This window comes from Pteropus vampyrus, unplaced genomic scaffold (genome assembly GCF_000151845.1).
Source record: "Pteropus vampyrus isolate Shadow unplaced genomic scaffold, Pvam_2.0 Scaffold241, whole genome shotgun sequence".
Classification (NCBI taxonomy): domain Eukaryota; kingdom Metazoa; phylum Chordata; class Mammalia; order Chiroptera; family Pteropodidae; genus Pteropus; species Pteropus vampyrus.
In genome coordinates, this window is record NW_011889022.1 from 939856 (window position 1) to 956555 (window position 16700).

The 16700-nt window shown below is 55.8% G+C and overlaps 1 protein-coding gene across 1 annotated transcript in view; it reads left to right on the forward strand.

Annotated features, from left to right (window-relative positions):
* ILDR2 (immunoglobulin like domain containing receptor 2) overlaps positions 1-16700 on the forward strand; it is a 67595-nt gene that overhangs the window by 44366 nt on the left and 6529 nt on the right. The window contains exons 5-8 of the mRNA XM_011374217.2: positions 1294-1470; positions 9272-9385; positions 15659-15875; positions 16654-16696. Of these exons, the coding sequence (XP_011372519.2) occupies positions 1294-1470; positions 9272-9385; positions 15659-15875; positions 16654-16696 (551 nt within the window). The remainder of the gene's footprint in view (positions 1-1293; positions 1471-9271; positions 9386-15658; positions 15876-16653; positions 16697-16700) is intronic.

A 16700-nucleotide genomic window follows, 5' to 3' on the forward strand; every position in this document is an offset into this window, starting at 1 on the left:
AGCCCCGTCTGCCAGGAGCCCCGGGCCTCCGGCGCTGCCCCCTCGTGTCTGTGTCCTCGCCTGCATGCACCCTCCACGCGCTCTGTCCACACCCGCCTCCCGTGCTTTTGGGATTCTCGTCAACACGACTGACGGCAGGGCAGGCTCGGGGTGGCGAGGCTGCGGGGTGGGGCTCTTGCCCTCTCCCCAGGAGCTCAGACTGGGGGGACCTCCTCCCGACCCGCCTGTCACGGCAGAGAGCTGAGTAAGCAGAGCGTGCGCACCGCAGCCTTTGGCACCATCCAGCCACACATGGGGTTTGTTCACTCATATGGCAAAATGGTCCTCAATGGGGATTCGCAATGTCGCCTTACTGACCAGCCCAACCTGGGCTTTAAGCCGGGCGCCCCTGCCATAAACCAAACACGTGTCGCAGGAGAGGGACGCCACACGTATCTTCAGTGGCCTCGGGAATAAAGCTGTTCCCGGGAGGAGTCCGGTCATCTGCTCTGAGCTCACAGGGCAGGGCCACGGCCGCCCACTGCTCACATCGCCTCTCCGGAAGGGGCTCAGGGTTCCCCTGCAAGCAGCCCCAGGCAGCCCCAGGGCTGCGGCCGCCCCCAGACAGTGTGCTTAGGCGTGGGCTGCTGCTGTCACTGGAGACACTGCTGTGACAGCTCCCAGTACCGCCTAATTACTCAGTTGCCAGGTACTAAACACTGTAATTCCTGATGTCGTTGCCTTTTGACGGAGCTAGAGGAGTCCAAGGGAGTGGGGGGAGGGGTCCAGGGGAGCAGTTCAGGCCTAGGACTGCGCGCACACGCGCACATGCACGCGCACAGGCGTGCACACACACACACGCACATGCATACACAGGCACGCGCACGCACACAGGCACATGTGTACGTGCACATACGCACAAGCACACGCACATAGGCGCACACGGACACAGGCACATGTATACACACAGGCACATGCACGCAGGCGCACACACATACGCACACACACAGACACACGTGCACATGCACACACACATTCCCATAGACACATTCATGCACACACGCATACGCATGCACACGCACACATGCACATGCACACGCACACACGCGCGCACACGCACATGCACATACACACGCGTGCACGCGCACACACATGCACATGCACACAGACACACACACGCACACACACGCACATGCAGGTCCACATCCAGGTCCACATCCAGGAGCCCCCTGAGCGCAGCCTTAGCGACGTCGGCGTGAGGGTTGTGGAGGGCGGGACCACGTAATCTCTCTTGCTCTTCATCTCCCTCCACAGTGTATGAAGCAGGGAAAGCAGCAAAGGCGGGGTACCCTCCCTCTGCCTCCGGTGTCCCCGGCCCCTACTCCATCCCCTCTGTTCCCCTGGGAGGAGCCCCCTCATCCAGCATGCTGATGGACAAGTCGCTTCCACCTCCCCTGGCTCCAAGTGACTCCACTGAAGGAAGCCACAGTGGTAAATGTGGTCCCAGAACGCCCCGCCCGTGCTCGCCCCCACCTCCTGCTCTGGCTCCTTGCTGATGACGGCCATTAGCTCAGTGACGCTTCTTTGGAAAATCGCTCCAGAAATGGGATCCCTCCAGCCATGCTGGATGCCCCTGGAGTGCACGCCAGGCTTTCCAAGGGCACAGAACTAGCTGCCCACACTTTCTTCCCCGGCTCCTCGATAACTAAAACGATACGAAAAAGAGGCGAGGTGCCCCTTGAAAGTCGATCATTCAGTGAATAAATCGCTTTCTCATCCCTCCCGGGCGCTCGGGGCTGTGACCGGTACTCCAGGCGCACTGAGAAGTGTGGGCCGTGGCTTGTGTCACGGGCAGTGTGGGCCAGCCAGGGAGAGGGGCCGGACCGCATCAGGACAGTTAGATGCCGGAGAGTATGGCACGGGGGTTCGAAGGTGCTGGGGTGCTTACCAAGTCTTCAGAAAAGAGGCGAGATTTGAGCTGGGCCTTGAGGAATGAGAGGATCAGGAAAGCAGAGTGGGGGGTGCCGAGCACCCCCAGGAAGGCAGCAGGGTGTGAGCCAGAGCTGGGAGAACACGGTGCGTGTGTCTGATGGTGTCAGCTTGTCTGATCCCCTAATATGGTGGAGCCTCGAACTGCTCCCCAGGAGGTCTGGGGCTCAGTGCCACAGCCAGTGAAAGCCACTGCAGGCAGAGTCCCGAGTGGAGAGGTGACATGCTGACAAGGTGAGTGGCTAGTTGGAGAGAGTGGAGTCAGACACTTGAGCTGAAATATGACCGAAGTTGTCCAGGTTGGATGGTGAGTGTCTGCATGGAGACCCTGGCGTCGACGTGAGCCGGTGACCAGCGAGAGGCTCTGACAGAGGGAGTGATAAGACTGGAGGGGACAGGGGGCCTCGGGGTGTACCCAGGTCGTCCAGCGGTGTGTGGCACAGACGGAAGCGAAGCCACTGGGAAGGAGAGCTTATTTGGATGAGATCGGCCCCATTTAGGGTGTGATGAGTTTGTAACCGGGGTGCAAGTGTGTTAAAGTGTCGCTTTCCTGGAGGCGTTTGAAAGTGTCACATAGTGAGGTTAGAATTGTATGTGTGTGGTCTCAGGAGGTGACTTTAAACCCCTGCATGGGGGATGAGCCAGTAGTGCTGGCGAGACAGACCTTTCTCCCCTAGAGGGTCTGGTCTGCCTTTGGCGGGGACGGGGACCTGGGCCACCTGACGGTCGGTGCTCATCCGCGGGCGTGGATCTGCTCAGCGAGTGACTGGGATTTGTGTTCTTTCCCCGGAACTATTAGTCGAATTCTGACGTCTGAGACCAGGAATGAGTCACAGACTGAGAAGCAGAGATTAATGATCAAAGAGACACAGGGACTTAGGGCGATGAAGACAACACAGTCCGTCCCCCCAAAGGATGGAGTGGGCGGGAGGGACGCCCGTGGGGCCTGCCTCACACTTCGCAGCTTCCGTTTTCCAGTCTTTCTCCCTCCTTCCCTTCAGAAACCTTCCCCTCTGCTTTTCATTTAGTGAGTCTCATAACAAAATGACTCACAATCCCAGAGTGGCAAACACGTCCTCTCCTGTTGTCAACCACTGTCCAGGCCCTGCCTGCTCCAGTTCTGCCGCAGGGACCGACTGTGGTTAGAAGCGGCTTGACGAATAGGAAAATTCATTATCGCACAGAGCGAGAAATCCCAAGGTTAGGTGGCTCTGGGGTCGGCCAACGGAACAGCTCAGGTGGCATCACCGAGGGTCCTCGTCCTCTCCATCGTCCTCTGTCATCCCGAGCAAATCCCGTGTCACGATCCCACGCCGACTGCCCTCATTCCAGGTGTTCCTGCTTTCGGAGACAGAAAAAGACATGCTTCTTCCTGTGCTGCTTTCCCCGGGCGTGGGGAAGCTTTTCCCCAAGCCCCGCCTCCGTCCGGCAGACTTCTCCTGGCTGTCTGAGTGGCAGGAATTGTGTCCCCTGCCCACCCCTGAGCCACATTGGCTTGGACGAATCAAGACCCATCTCTTAGGCCAAAACATCTAGTCACCTTGGAATGAACGAAATCGGGGTTCTGTCAGAAGGAAAAGGGGAAGGAATACAACCGATGCCAGTGCGGCTGGCCCGGCCGAGTCGGGAGGCGGCTCCTCGTGACCCCACCGGGCGCCTTTCGGTACCCGTCACCTTAACGGCCAGGATCAGTGATGACGTCTGGCCGCAGCCCCCACTCCACGCAGAGTACTCGTCAGGGCGTGTTGGGAGCGTTAAATGCCGATTTGCCGTGGTGCACGTTGAGGCTGCTTCATCGTGGCATGCCACTGCGCGCGACGTCCGACGGCTTCCTCGCGGTCCTCGCCTCCCTTGACTTCTCAAAGCTCCTGCCACCCCGACACACTCGTCTTGGGGCAATCACCCAGCGACGGTAATTTCTCAGATGGCGTCTGTATATCACACCCGCGAACACTCTGGGGAGCTGCAAAGGCACCTTCGATGAGCTGTGTACACAGAACCCAGCCGGCTGGTCACCAAATGGGAGAGAGAGACAAGAGGCACCCCGATTCCTTCTCCTCCTCTTCACGGCAGCTGGTTGAGACCTCGAGACGGCCCCCTGCTCCCCAGCTCTGGATCCGGCCCCTACAGCTCCACCAAGGTCCCCCCTTCCCTGAACGCCCATGTGTCCAGCCATTCCTCTTCGTGCCTCTTCCTCTCAGCTTTCAAACCCTGCTCAGACCTCTCCCGTCAGATGCGACGGCCACGTGCAGAACCCCGGTCATCCTGGCGTTGCTTCCGTCCCCCTGTTCGCCTCTTCCCGGCCAAACGCCTGGAAAGAGCTTTGAATGTCTCACGTCTCCGCGTCCTCTTGCCGCTGCTCTGGCCGAGCGGCCTCACTGCGCGCTCCGTCCGACGGCTTCCTCGCGGTCCTCGCCCCCCTTGACTTCTCAAAGCTCCTGCCACCCCGACATGCTCGTCTTGCTTTGCCTTCCCCCACTCTGCCCTTGGTCGTTTCTCTGCCCCTTTTGCTACCCACTGGCTGCTCCCGCCGCGTCCCGCATCCTCCCCCTGGGAGATAGCACCTGCTCCCAGGCCGCAGCCATCAGCTCTGTGCTGGTGCCTCTGACCTCCCCTCCGCTCCCCACACCCACGTGTGCAGCTGCCTCTGGACATCTCCACGGGGACGTCCTGCCGGCACCTCAACCTTGACCTCTGGGAAGGTGACCCAATCTGCTGTTGGCTGACGTCAAACCAACTGGTACATTTCCTATTCCGGTGGCTGGCACCACCGTCCACCTACCAGCCCAGACCGGAAGCCAGGACTGCGCCCTCCGCGCTTTCTCGCCCTCACTCCGCTCGTGCAATTGCTCGCCGATTCCTGCGGGTTGTAGCTCAAAATAACCTTGAATCGGTTTACGTTCCTCCGTCTCTACTGCAGCCACCCCGGCCCCTGCTGCCATCACCTCCTACCCAGACCGATGGCATCGTCTCCTACCTGCTCTCTGCACAGCTACTCTTCCCTTGCTCCGATCCGTTTTATTTTCACATCTACCTGGCCTCCACTCATTTTCCTCGCAAAAGAATTGAGTAGGCAAGTAGTGTTTTGAAACATCCTTTTCAAAACTAATAAGGATGCGTGTCTCTATATATGCCTACTGTGTGCATACAGAGAACATGCAGATTTTAAGCGTCACCTCTCCCACAGCTGAGCTGCCGTCACCCTGGGGGCGGAATCTGGCAGCTGTCCCATCATCCATAAACAGCCTTACTTAGCTCATTAAGCGAGGACGTGGAGAACAAGCCTATATTCATGGGCATCTACCATAGAGACATCTTTTGCAAGTTTTATAAGTTGCATTTGGCCATACAGGGGAAATTAACTGAAACAATAGTCAAGCCTTAACAAGTCAAAAGTATTAGCTCAAATCTTTTAACGATGAGAATTTGTTTTAAATTATAGTCTGCCATCAAAACGAATATCCTGATATTCTCTCTCCAGTAAAACCAAAGTGTGCCCGGCTAATACATTAGAAGAGAAGACATTTGAAGACTCATACCCACCAAAGGACCTGGACTAGACTGGACTTGAAAAGAGAAACGAACCACCCATCCACTCTAAACCAAAATGTCACTGACGGGGAAAGAGTCATTTTCTAAAAATTGCTGGACTTTGGCCAACGGTCTAAGGCATTTCTCATTAAAATATCACCACACATCAGAGCTCTCTGATCTTCAGACAAATCACAGCTAAAAATCAACCAGACACCATTCTGTTTAATTTCAAATCAAGAGAAATTTAATGAATGCTTATTAATTTTCCCTCAAGGCATTTATGGTCTAGCAGAGTGGTTGGCTGGGGGCTTGTGAACAGAGATATAAAATGAGTAAGAAATGGCAAAGCGGGATTTGATGAGGCTGTTCTCTGATGCAGGCTCGGAGAAGGGAAAGTCCCATCTGCTTGGAGGGACCGACAAGGGTTTTCTGGTGTTTTATACGCTCCTGAGCACGTAGGGGACCCGGCCGGATCCTGCCAGGATGAGAGAATTAGTAGTGTCCCACACGATCACACTTAGAGCTTACGATTAAGAAAGCCCTGACAGCTTTTCAAGGGAGACTGGCCTAGCTTTTTAGCTACTGGAACCAAACGGACGATGCCGCCGAAGTCTAGAGATCAGTGCTTCCCCTCTGTCCTCTCTGCCAAATGACAGGGACTTAGATTTCTCAAGTCATGGGCTGGTGTGAACGAGAAGCCAAAGTCGAAAGCATCTGGCACAGTGGAGTCTCTTTATGATGCCCGCAGCGAAAGGCAACAACAGTACCATCTTCGACTGAGGCTTTCCATAGTTACTGTAACTTTTCAGGACATAACCTATGCATACGTAATGAAATCTGTCTCATAACGAGGAGCAAGATTTGTTATAATGACACAGAACACAATCTAAGCTTCAGTTGCAATTAACCGAGAGGTTTCCAGCTGCTGTTCGTGGGGGCGGTCATCTCTCGCCACCAAGGGACAGCTTGGCACGCTGATGCTGTTCCGTACAGCAGCGCCCACCCCCTCATCTCAGTATTTCCTCCTGGCTGTTCACCATAACAGCGCTTCACACATGCAGAACAACTAGACAAAGCCTCGGCTGCAGGTAGAGCAGGCCCCGTCCCTAAAGCCTAAAAACGTGCTGGTTTTCTTTACTTAAAAAATACTCATCAATAGTAATAGCGAAACTTACGCAGAGCTTGATGGTTCCCTCACGGGAGCATTCAAGCCTTCTGCTTCCTGGTCAGGATTCTCCAGCAAGCCACCCACATGGCCTCTTCTGCCTTACTTTGTAATCCCTTGTAATATAATTTCTGTTCCTGATTTCCTTTTCATTCATTCATTCACTCATTCACTCATTCACTCACTCATACAAACGCATGTTTTGAGCGTCTGCAATGTGCCGGGCTCTGTGCTACGTGCTGGGGTGCAGAGATGAACAGAGAGAACTGGTCTTCGTCCTCAGGAAGTGCATAGTCTAGAGAGGGAGACTCTACTGAACATCTCTTTCCAAAGAAATACTTAACCCCCCTCCCCCCAGGCCAGCAGCGATTCAGCTCAACACTTACTAGGCACCTACTATGCGTAAAGCATGGTCTTGGGTTTTTCACCAGAGCAACAAGGATTCCCGTCCCTCAAGAGTCTTTGGGAAGATCACACATTTATACGAGTAACTGGAAACAGACTGGAAGATATTGAGGGCCGTAGTAAAAGTTCAGACTCAACGATCTATACGTTAGGAGCGAGACAGAAAGAGAAGAGACAGCACTTCTCCGGCTACGAGAATCCAAGAAAGCCTTTTAGATGACGGGACATTCACGCCGCCCCAGTAGTTACAAAGAACTCAGAGGTCTCCCCTGATTTGCTCTCCACTGTCCGTCTGTCTTTAAGAGATTATTTAAAGGGTGGGAAGTATCGGCGGCATTTTACAGATGGGAAAACAGAATCCTAGAGCGGTTGCCGTCCATCTGCGGTCCTGCGACAACCTGGGGGCGCACCTATGGGAAGCCCAGTTCCCCACTTCCCAGCCGCAGAGCAGACACAGCAGCTCCGTGGGGTAAACTGCGTTTTAACTGAACTGTCTGTCTGTACTCCTCTCTGAATGCCGCTGCAGAGGCGGGAGTGTGTGTAGCTTGACAGACTCGTTTCTGCTACCAGCTGCTTCTGCAGAGGGTTAGGGACTTAACCCCTGGGAGGAGCGGTCACTAACAAGCATGCTCTGAGACTCGCGAACGTTTTTTAGGTGCTCTGCAATGTGAGCTGACTGCGGACTGCCTGGTGTGCTCCCATCTTAGACAACCGGGGTGCCTGCACGTGGCCGGTGGGCGTACCCCCAGCCTTCGGGGCCAGGGCCGATTAGGGTCCTGCGGAATACTGGATTTTAATCTTGCACATCCATAGCTTGCTTGGGGGGGGGTGGGCTGTGTCCGCAGCTAGGATGACACAGGCGACGTGACCGGGGAGGCAGGTGTAGCCGTGTAGCTTCTCTGTGTTCTCGGCCCCACTGTGGGGACAGAGCGCTGGGGCCGGGTGGCTTTCATCCGTCCATCGCCACCCCACTGAGAAGTCCTGAAGGGACTGAAGCAAGGACTGTGCCTGAGACAGCAGCACCATGGCCACCTGCAGACTGTCCCTCTGGTCCCCCTCATCTGTCTGTCCGTCCTACCTGTGCCCCCAGACTGCAAGATGCCCGGCGAGCTTAGGCTTGTGGTCCCTTGGGGTGTCCCTGAGCAAGTTCTGACACCCTCCGAGCCAAAGTCTGCTCAAGTGTAAAATGTGGCTCGAAGCACCACCTTTAGTGACCGTGAGGACAACTGGCCGCGTAATGCACTTAGCACAGTGCCTCGCACATTTTCAGCGCCCGATAAATGTCGTCCGTTGCCATTACTGTGCTGCCCCTGCCCACTCGCTCCCTCCCTTCTCTCCTCTTTCCGCTTTGTCTTATCTGTGACCATCAGACCTCCCCTTGGAGCCGGCACTGGACCACACCGATACTTAGGTGACGCGGGGCGTAAACCCCCCCTGTCCCTGACGATGCGAGTGATGGGAATGTAGGAGACGGTACCGTCCCTTGTGCTTCAGTTCTGTTTTTTATCAAGCCCTGAAAATAACACCTGCTTGTGACCGCACAGCAGCAGGTTGAACTACTAGTGTCTACAACACGGCATTTCCTTTCCTTTTCCTCAAAGGAAAATGGTGAAGGAAGAAAACGAGGCCGTAATGCATAGTCTGGGTATTTTGCGTCTTATTTCGCACTGATGCACAGACAGCCCATCATCTGACGTGAGCCCTCAGGCACCACTCAGTGACGGCGTCTGTGCACCATCTCCCAGGCAACCAGAGGCTTTCAGGCCACCTTCGTCAAGGTCCCTGACGTTCAGGTGTCTGTTTTAAAGTCACATGTGCTCCCACCAAGGGAAGGTGTGATCCTCGGGCTGCAGAATGATCCTCGGTCTAGAAGGTGGCTTTTTCTCCAGTGTGAATATACTCCCCTGAGCTTCGAGAGGATGAGCTTGAAGGGGGGCCATAGGCGGTGGGGAGATGGGAAGCAGAGGTTAAAAATACACTGTAACAGGACCCTGTTGTTGGCCCGCCGGGTCCTCCTTTCGAGCGGCACCATCAGATAGAGGCGTGGTTGGTTCCACATGTATAAACATAGATGGCTGTTTCCGGGCGATTTCAACAACAGCTGTCATAAGTGGGAACCATGTTTGCCGCCTGGTAAAATGGACGGAGGCCTCCGTCTGCTAATGCTTTCGGCTCACCACCTTGTCCTTCTTTCGACAGTTCGCAAAGGTTACCGGATCCAAGCTGATAAAGAGAGAGACTCCATGAAGGTCCTGTACTATGTCGAGAAGGAGCTGGCTCAGTTCGACCCGGCCAGGAGAATGAGAGGCAGATGTGAGCATCTGTTGGTTCTATGTGATCTGTGCATCGCGCGGGAGGTAATCCCTTGTAATATAATTTCTGTTCCTGATTTCCTTTTCATTCATTTACTCATTCACTCATTCACTCACTCATACAAATGCATGTTTTGAGCGTCTGCAATGTGCCGGGCTCTGTGCTACATGCTGGGGTGCAGAGATGAACAGAGAGAACTGGTCTTCGTCCTCAGGAAGTGCATAGTCTAGAGAGGGAGACTCTACTGAACGTCTCTTTCCAAAGAAATACTTAACCCCCCTCCCCCCAGGCCGGCAGCGATTCAGCTCAACACTTACTAGGCACCTACTATGCGTAAAGCATGGTCTTGGGTTTTTCACCAGAGCAACAAGGATTCCCGTCCCTCAAGAGTCTTTGGGAAGATCACACATTTATACGAGTAACTGGAAACAGACTGGAAGATATTGAGGGCCGTAGTAAAAGTTCAGACTCAACGATCTATACGTTAGGATCGAGACAGAAAGAGAAGAGACAGCACTTCTCCGGCTACGAGAATCCAAGAAAGCCTTTTAGATGACGGGACATTCACGCCGCCCCAGTAGTTACAAAGAACTCAGAGGTCTCCCCTGATTTGCTCTCCACTGTCTGTCTGTCTTTAAGAGATTATTTAAAGGGTGGGAAGTATCGGCGGCATTTTACAGATGGGAAAACAGAATCCTAGAGCGGTTGCCGTCCATCTGCGGTCCTGCGACAACCTGGGGGCGCACCTATGGGAAGCCCAGTTCCCCACTTCCCAGCCGCAGAGCAGACACAGCAGCTCCGTGGGGTAAACTGCGTTTTAACTGAACTGTCTGTACTCCTCTCTGAATGCCGCTGCAGAGGCGGGAGTGTGTGTAGCTTGACAGACTCGTTTCTGCTACCAGCTGCTTCTGCAGAGGGTTAGGGACTTAACCCCTGGGAGGAGCGGTCACTAACAAGCATGCTCTGAGACTCGCGAACGTTTTTTAGGTGCTCTGCAATGTGAGCTGACTGCGGACTGCCTGGTGTGCTCCCATCTTAGACAACCGGGGTGCCTGCACGTGGCCGGTGGGCGTACCCCCAGCCTTCGGGGCCAGGGCCGATTAGGGTCCTGCGGAATACTGGATTTTAATCTTGCACATCCATAGCTTGCTTGGGGGGGGGTGGGCTGTGTCCGCAGCTAGGATGACACAGGCGACGTGACCGGGGAGGCAGGTGTAGCCGTGTAGCTTCTCTGTGTTCTCGGCCCCACTGTGGGGACAGAGCGCTGGGGCCGGGTGGCTTTCATCCGTCCATCGCCACCCCACTGAGAAGTCCTGAAGGGACTGAAGCAAGGACTGTGCCTGAGACAGCAGCACCATGGCCACCTGCAGACTGTCCCTCTGGTCCCCCTCATCTGTCTGTCCGTCCTACCTGTGCCCCCAGACTGCAAGATGCCCGGCGAGCTTAGGCTTGTGGTCCCTTGGGGTGTCCCTGAGCAAGTTCTGACACCCTCCGAGCCAAAGTCTGCTCAAGTGTAAAATGTGGCTCGAAGCACCACCTTTAGTGACCGTGAGGACAACTGGCCGCGTAATGCACTTAGCACAGTGCCTCGCACATTTTCAGCGCCCGATAAATGTCGTCCGTTGCCATTACTGTGCTGCCCCTGCCCACTCGCTCCCTCCCTTCTCTCCTCTTTCCGCTTTGTCTTATCTGTGACCATCAGACCTCCCCTTGGAGCCGGCACTGGACCACACCGATACTTAGGTGACGCGGGGCGTAAACCCCCCCTGTCCCTGACGATGCGAGTGATGGGAATGTAGGAGACGGTACCGTCCCTTGTGCTTCAGTTCTGTTTTTTATCAAGCCCTGAAAATAACACCTGCTTGTGACCGCACAGCAGCAGGTTGAACTACTAGTGTCTACAACACGGCATTTCCTTTCCTTTTCCTCAAAGGAAAATGGTGAAGGAAGAAAACGAGGCCGTAATGCATAGTCTGGGTATTTTGCGTCTTATTTCGCACTGATGCACAGACAGCCCATCATCTGACGTGAGCCCTCAGGCACCACTCAGTGACGGCGTCTGTGCACCATCTCCCAGGCAACCAGAGGCTTTCAGGCCACCTTCGTCAAGGTCCCTGACGTTCAGGTGTCTGTTTTAAAGTCACATGTGCTCCCACCAAGGGAAGGTGTGATCCTCGGGCTGCAGAATGATCCTCGGTCTAGAAGGTGGCTTTTTCTCCAGTGTGAATATACTCCCCTGAGCTTCGAGAGGATGAGCTTGAAGGGGGGCCGTAGGCGGTGGGGAGATGGGAAGCAGAGGTTAAAAATGGCTAAAAATACACTGTAACAGGACCCTGTTGTTGGCCCGCCGGGTCCTCCTTTCGAGCGGCACCATCAGATAGAGGCGTGGTTGGTTCCACATGTATAAACATAGATGGCTGTTTCCGGGCGATTTCAACAACAGCTGTCATAAGTGGGAACCATGTTTGCCGCCTGGTAAAATGGACGGAGGCCTCCGTCTGCTAATGCTTTCGGCTCACCACCTTGTCCTTCTTTCGACAGTTCGCAAAGGTTACCGGATCCAAGCTGACAAAGAGAGAGACTCCATGAAGGTCCTGTACTATGTCGAGAAGGAGCTGGCTCAGTTCGACCCGGCCAGGAGAATGAGAGGCAGATGTGAGCATCTATCTGTTGGTTCTATGTGATCTGTGCATCGCGCGGGAGTTCATAGCTCAAGTTCATAGCTTGGGGGTGACCAAACTTGGGCAGCCCTTGGCTTTCAGGGTCAGAACCAGCAGGGGTAGAAGGAAGGACGTAGTTTCCAGCATGCAGAGGGGCGGGAAAAGGGACTTCAGCCGTGACGAGCAGAGCAATCATGGACCTCGTTTATGGCGGGGCTCTCCACGGTGGTCGGCGTCGCTGGGGCTGTGCGATCCTGGGTTTGGGGATGTTTTATTAAAACGGTCTTTCCTCACTACCCCCTGGAAAATATACTTAACGTGGAAGTTCAGGTATCAGTGTTTTCCGACGTGAAAGTCCCTAGCATTGAACGACGGTGCAGCTGGCGACTTGCTGCGTGGAGACCTCCGTGAAAGCGGAAGAACAAATCTGCCAGTTGAATCTCATAAAAAAAGAAAGAAAGAAAGAAAGAAAGAAGCCTCCATCCCTCTGAGAAGCCCAGCAGCAGAGAAAGGGTGCCAGCAGAGAGGCCGCCCCACTTGTCAAGAGAACTTTTCGATTACCGAGTCTGTAAGATGGCAGGGCCGCACAGCCCTCGGAGACTTTGCAGCTGACTCTTTGGGACGCATTCTAAATGACCATCCCTTGGGAGAGGCAGCACGGGGCAGGTCCCACGTGGACGGGCTCGCTAGCAGAGGGTGCCGCGGGCGTGGGCGCGAGCTCACCGCATTTCTCTCTCTGACCCTCGCCCTGGCACCAGCGAGAGATGCGATGGACTCGCTGGGGAAGCCGTCCCAGACTCAGACGAAGGCCAGCAGAGTCCCCCAGTTTGCAGTTCTAAATCCATCCTGTCTGGGCTGCATCCACCGCATCATCCTCCCACCGCAGCGACTATAAAAAGACGGGCTCCAGATTGGAATGTGAGGAATGCAGATGTCAGTGCACTTGACGAGCTAGTTGTCACGGTGTTGCCGTGGATCTCTGGAAGGGGACAGAGACGGAGACAGTAGGCGACGAAGGAGAAGGGGCCTGTGGAGCGAATCTGTGACTCTCACAGCTCGGAGAAAAAGGTAAAAACTGAGCTTAAACATAGAGGAGGGGTCCTGGGTTAGGTGACGTCGCCTGTCCACCTGGATCGAGGTGGCCTCTCGGGGCTGGCCGGTCACGAGGCAGTGGGATCTGAGCGTCCAAGGGGACTGGGAGGTGGCCTGCGTCAACCTCTGCAGTATAAGCTGAGAACACAGAGGCCAGAGGGTCGAAGTGACAGACTCAGACGAGGACCCCGCTCCTGACTCCTGTGCTGGGCTCTTCACACAAGAGAGTTTGGGGCAAACCGTGGATGGCTCTGTGGCTGCGGGGCAGTTTCTGCTCCGAGACCACAGCCTCCAGCTCTTAGGACCGTCGTGTGCTGGATCTGGGAGAGACTGAGGTCGCCGAGGCCCCGCCCCTCATTTCCCAGAGGACAGGGAAGTTGCCAGAGCCCAGACTCGGTGCCAACGCCGGAACTGGAACCCGGATCTCCTGGAGCCTGCTGGCGGACATCACAGCAACGGCACGGAGATGAAGCGGGAACGTAGTTCACGTGACCCGGAGAGGGTCTCTTGCCGAAGAGCAAAGCAAGCCCTGGGGTGGACCATGGACGCGGGACAGTCTTGAAGACCTCGTCATGGGCGTGTGGGTCTCACGGCTTCAGGTCGCAGCACGGGAGTGACAGAGTCTGTGAGGACCGAGCCAGGCCCGTGAGCCGGCTCGCCAGTGTGGCCCGCCCTCGCCTTGCCCCTCGAGACTGAGCTTGTAGTCTGGAATCCCCGTGCAGGGACGCAGATGTCACTAGAGCACAGCCACGCCAATCCAAGTATGTGTTGTCTGTGACTCCTCCCATGCTACGCTGACAGTCGGACAGTCACTACAGCATGGCTTGCAAAGCCTGAAACTCTTCCTGCGTGGCCCCTTACAGCCCAGGTTTGCCTGCCCTGTCCTGTACCGTCCTGTCCTGGAGTTACAGTGTCAGGCGTCTTCGAAGCAGGGGAGGTTGATGCTCACGTTATATGTGGCAGAAATTTCAGAGGAGCAGACAGCGTGGACAGCCCATCGTGTGAACGGGGGAGCAGAGACGGCCCTCACTATCTGGGGGAATGACAAATCCGCATTGTTCTCCGAAGTTTAAGGAAAGTTCTGAGCCAAAGCTGGGATTTTCGGCAGTCACACTGGACTAGTGACAACAGTCGCACGTGACGCACTTCACAGTTCTCTTCCGTATAGTCCCCAGGAGATTGGAATTCACTGGATCACCAAAAAAGGAAGGTTCTGGATTATACTAATCAAGAGTAGCTGAGCTAAAATAGGCGCTAACTAGTCCCTTCTCCTTAGGAGGAAGAAAGGTTTTAAAATTAAATTATAACTCAAAACCAAGTGATTGCATGGCCAAACTGAATGGCATTCCTGGTCAGCGCTGTGTCCTGATAAGAAGGGACAGGAGGCTGTGCTCATGCCGTGGGGGGCAGGGGGGACCTCCCACCGGGAAGAATGCTCTTGCCCTCCGAGGAAGAAGTGGAGGGGACCCCGGGCCCACACGTGCGCCTCCCACATACCAGCTTGGCTCACCTCTCACCCCAAAGCCAGACCTTACACGTTGTAAATGCTGATTTTGATAATGTTTTGAAATTCGAAACAAAGGATTTTAGAAAACGAATGGCTTGAGTTACGTTACAAATAAATTCGCTAGATTTATTCTTTAAAGTAAAATGAAATTCAATCCATTCCATCTCAAAGTTCTATAAATAAATAGGGGTTTTTTTTCCTCTTTCCAGATTGTAATTCTGGTCCTTGTTCACAGTGCTTTTGCAGAAAGCTAGCCAGACCACCTCAGGGAATGAGCTAGGTGCGACCAGGGCCCCCATTGACATCATGGGGCTGGGGGAGTACCGCGGTGGAGGCCCGCAGGCCGCACGCACAGGCAGTCCCATATTCTCCCCACCGCTCCAAACCGCTTCCTGGTTACCATGGCCACATACACCGGGATGCTCTTTGGGAAGAGGAAGAGGTCTTCCTGGGCCCTGGAAGTGGACTTGGTGCCATTCGAGGAGGACAGTCCCGGTTCCTAGATGAGCTTCCAGAAGGGGGGTGATGGATGAACGCTGGGTGTGCACATGCCCCCGGCCCCGTGGACGCCGTGCTGCGGAGACAGGCCGGGATGCCTCTGCAGCGTGGGGTGGCACTGATGGCCCCCTCCGGGGACCTGCCAGTAGTGGGGAGAGCCTGTATCTGCGGCTTCTCTCCTTTTTGCCCCTTTTGGCTTAACCGTCACAGCTCATCTCAGAATTACACAAGAGCGACATCTGAACAGGGACGGTGATGTACGAGGAGACAGCCTCTGAGAGGCCGAGGTCCGGGACGCCTGCCACCTTCTGTAGGCGAGTGCGCTTCTAGCCAGGGCCGGTCCCCGCTGAGCAAAGCGCGCACGCGCGCGCGCACGCGCACACACACACACACACACAACCGGGGCCCTCAGGCGGGGCTTCCTAGAGGCGCCGGGCCAGGGCTCTCACCATCGCCAGAGTCCTCACGCCGTCGAACATGTAGAAAGCTCTGTCGGGCCTGGTTTTGTCCCCGCAGATAACACCACCGTCTCAGAACTGAGCTCCCTGCACGAGGAGGGCGGCAGCTTCCGCCAGTCTCACCACCAGATGCGAAGCCATCAGTTCCCTGTGTCCGGGGACTTGGAGAGCAACGCTGACTACTGGTCGGGTGTCATGGGAGGCAGCAGTGGGCCGAGCCGGGGGCCCTCGGCCCTGGAGTATAACAGAGAGGACCGCGAGAGCCTCCGGCACAGGTGAAGGTGGCAGCGCCTTCTGGTGCTGGGCGGGGGGCCGGGGGCGGGAGGCAGGGCGGACCTGAGGCTGTGCTCACCGTGCTGCGTCTCTCTGCCATTCCCCTGCCACGTCCCGTCCCTCTTCCTATGGCTACTGGACATCCCTTCCCACATTTACCGTGACGCCGCATGCAGAAGTCATCAGCGAGGCCCTCCGGGACGGGGACTCTAGACCCCTGAGTGAACTTTGTAGCATTTCCCTGCCTTTCGCACGTATTTTATCCTGTAGCCTCTAAAATATCCCGCCCGTCATCTCTGTCACTTTTGATCAGTCATCGTGTGAAAGGGAGGATGCCGAAGGCGACAGCCCGCTGCCCAAGGAGAGTGGCAGTCAGTCCTGGCAGGAGCCCACCCAGCCTCCCCTGGGGGCGGGCTGGGGCCACAGCCGTGGGGACTGCAAGTCCCCTGAGTGGGGGCGGGGGGCGGTTCCAGGGTGTGAGCAGTGACACGCGGCTGTCAACCGCAAGTCACAGAACGATCAGAAGGCGCCACGCATATTCAGGTCCCTAGGGATCACCAAGTGTTGTTATCCTCACAACCGCATTTGGACCCTTAGCACAAACCCACGAGGGCACGTAGCCTTCCCTTCCCTGTGGGCAACGCTACCGGGACAAGCGACGAGCGCAGCGCCGCGCCCGCTCCGGCCAGGTCTCTGGCCAGGTCTCCGGCCAGGTCTCCGGCTAGGTCTCCGGCCCCTCGCAGCCGCGCCGCCGCCTGACCCGTGTCCCTTGTCCCGCAGCCAGCAGCGCTCCAAGTCCGAGATGCTGTCGCGGAAGAGCTTCGCCA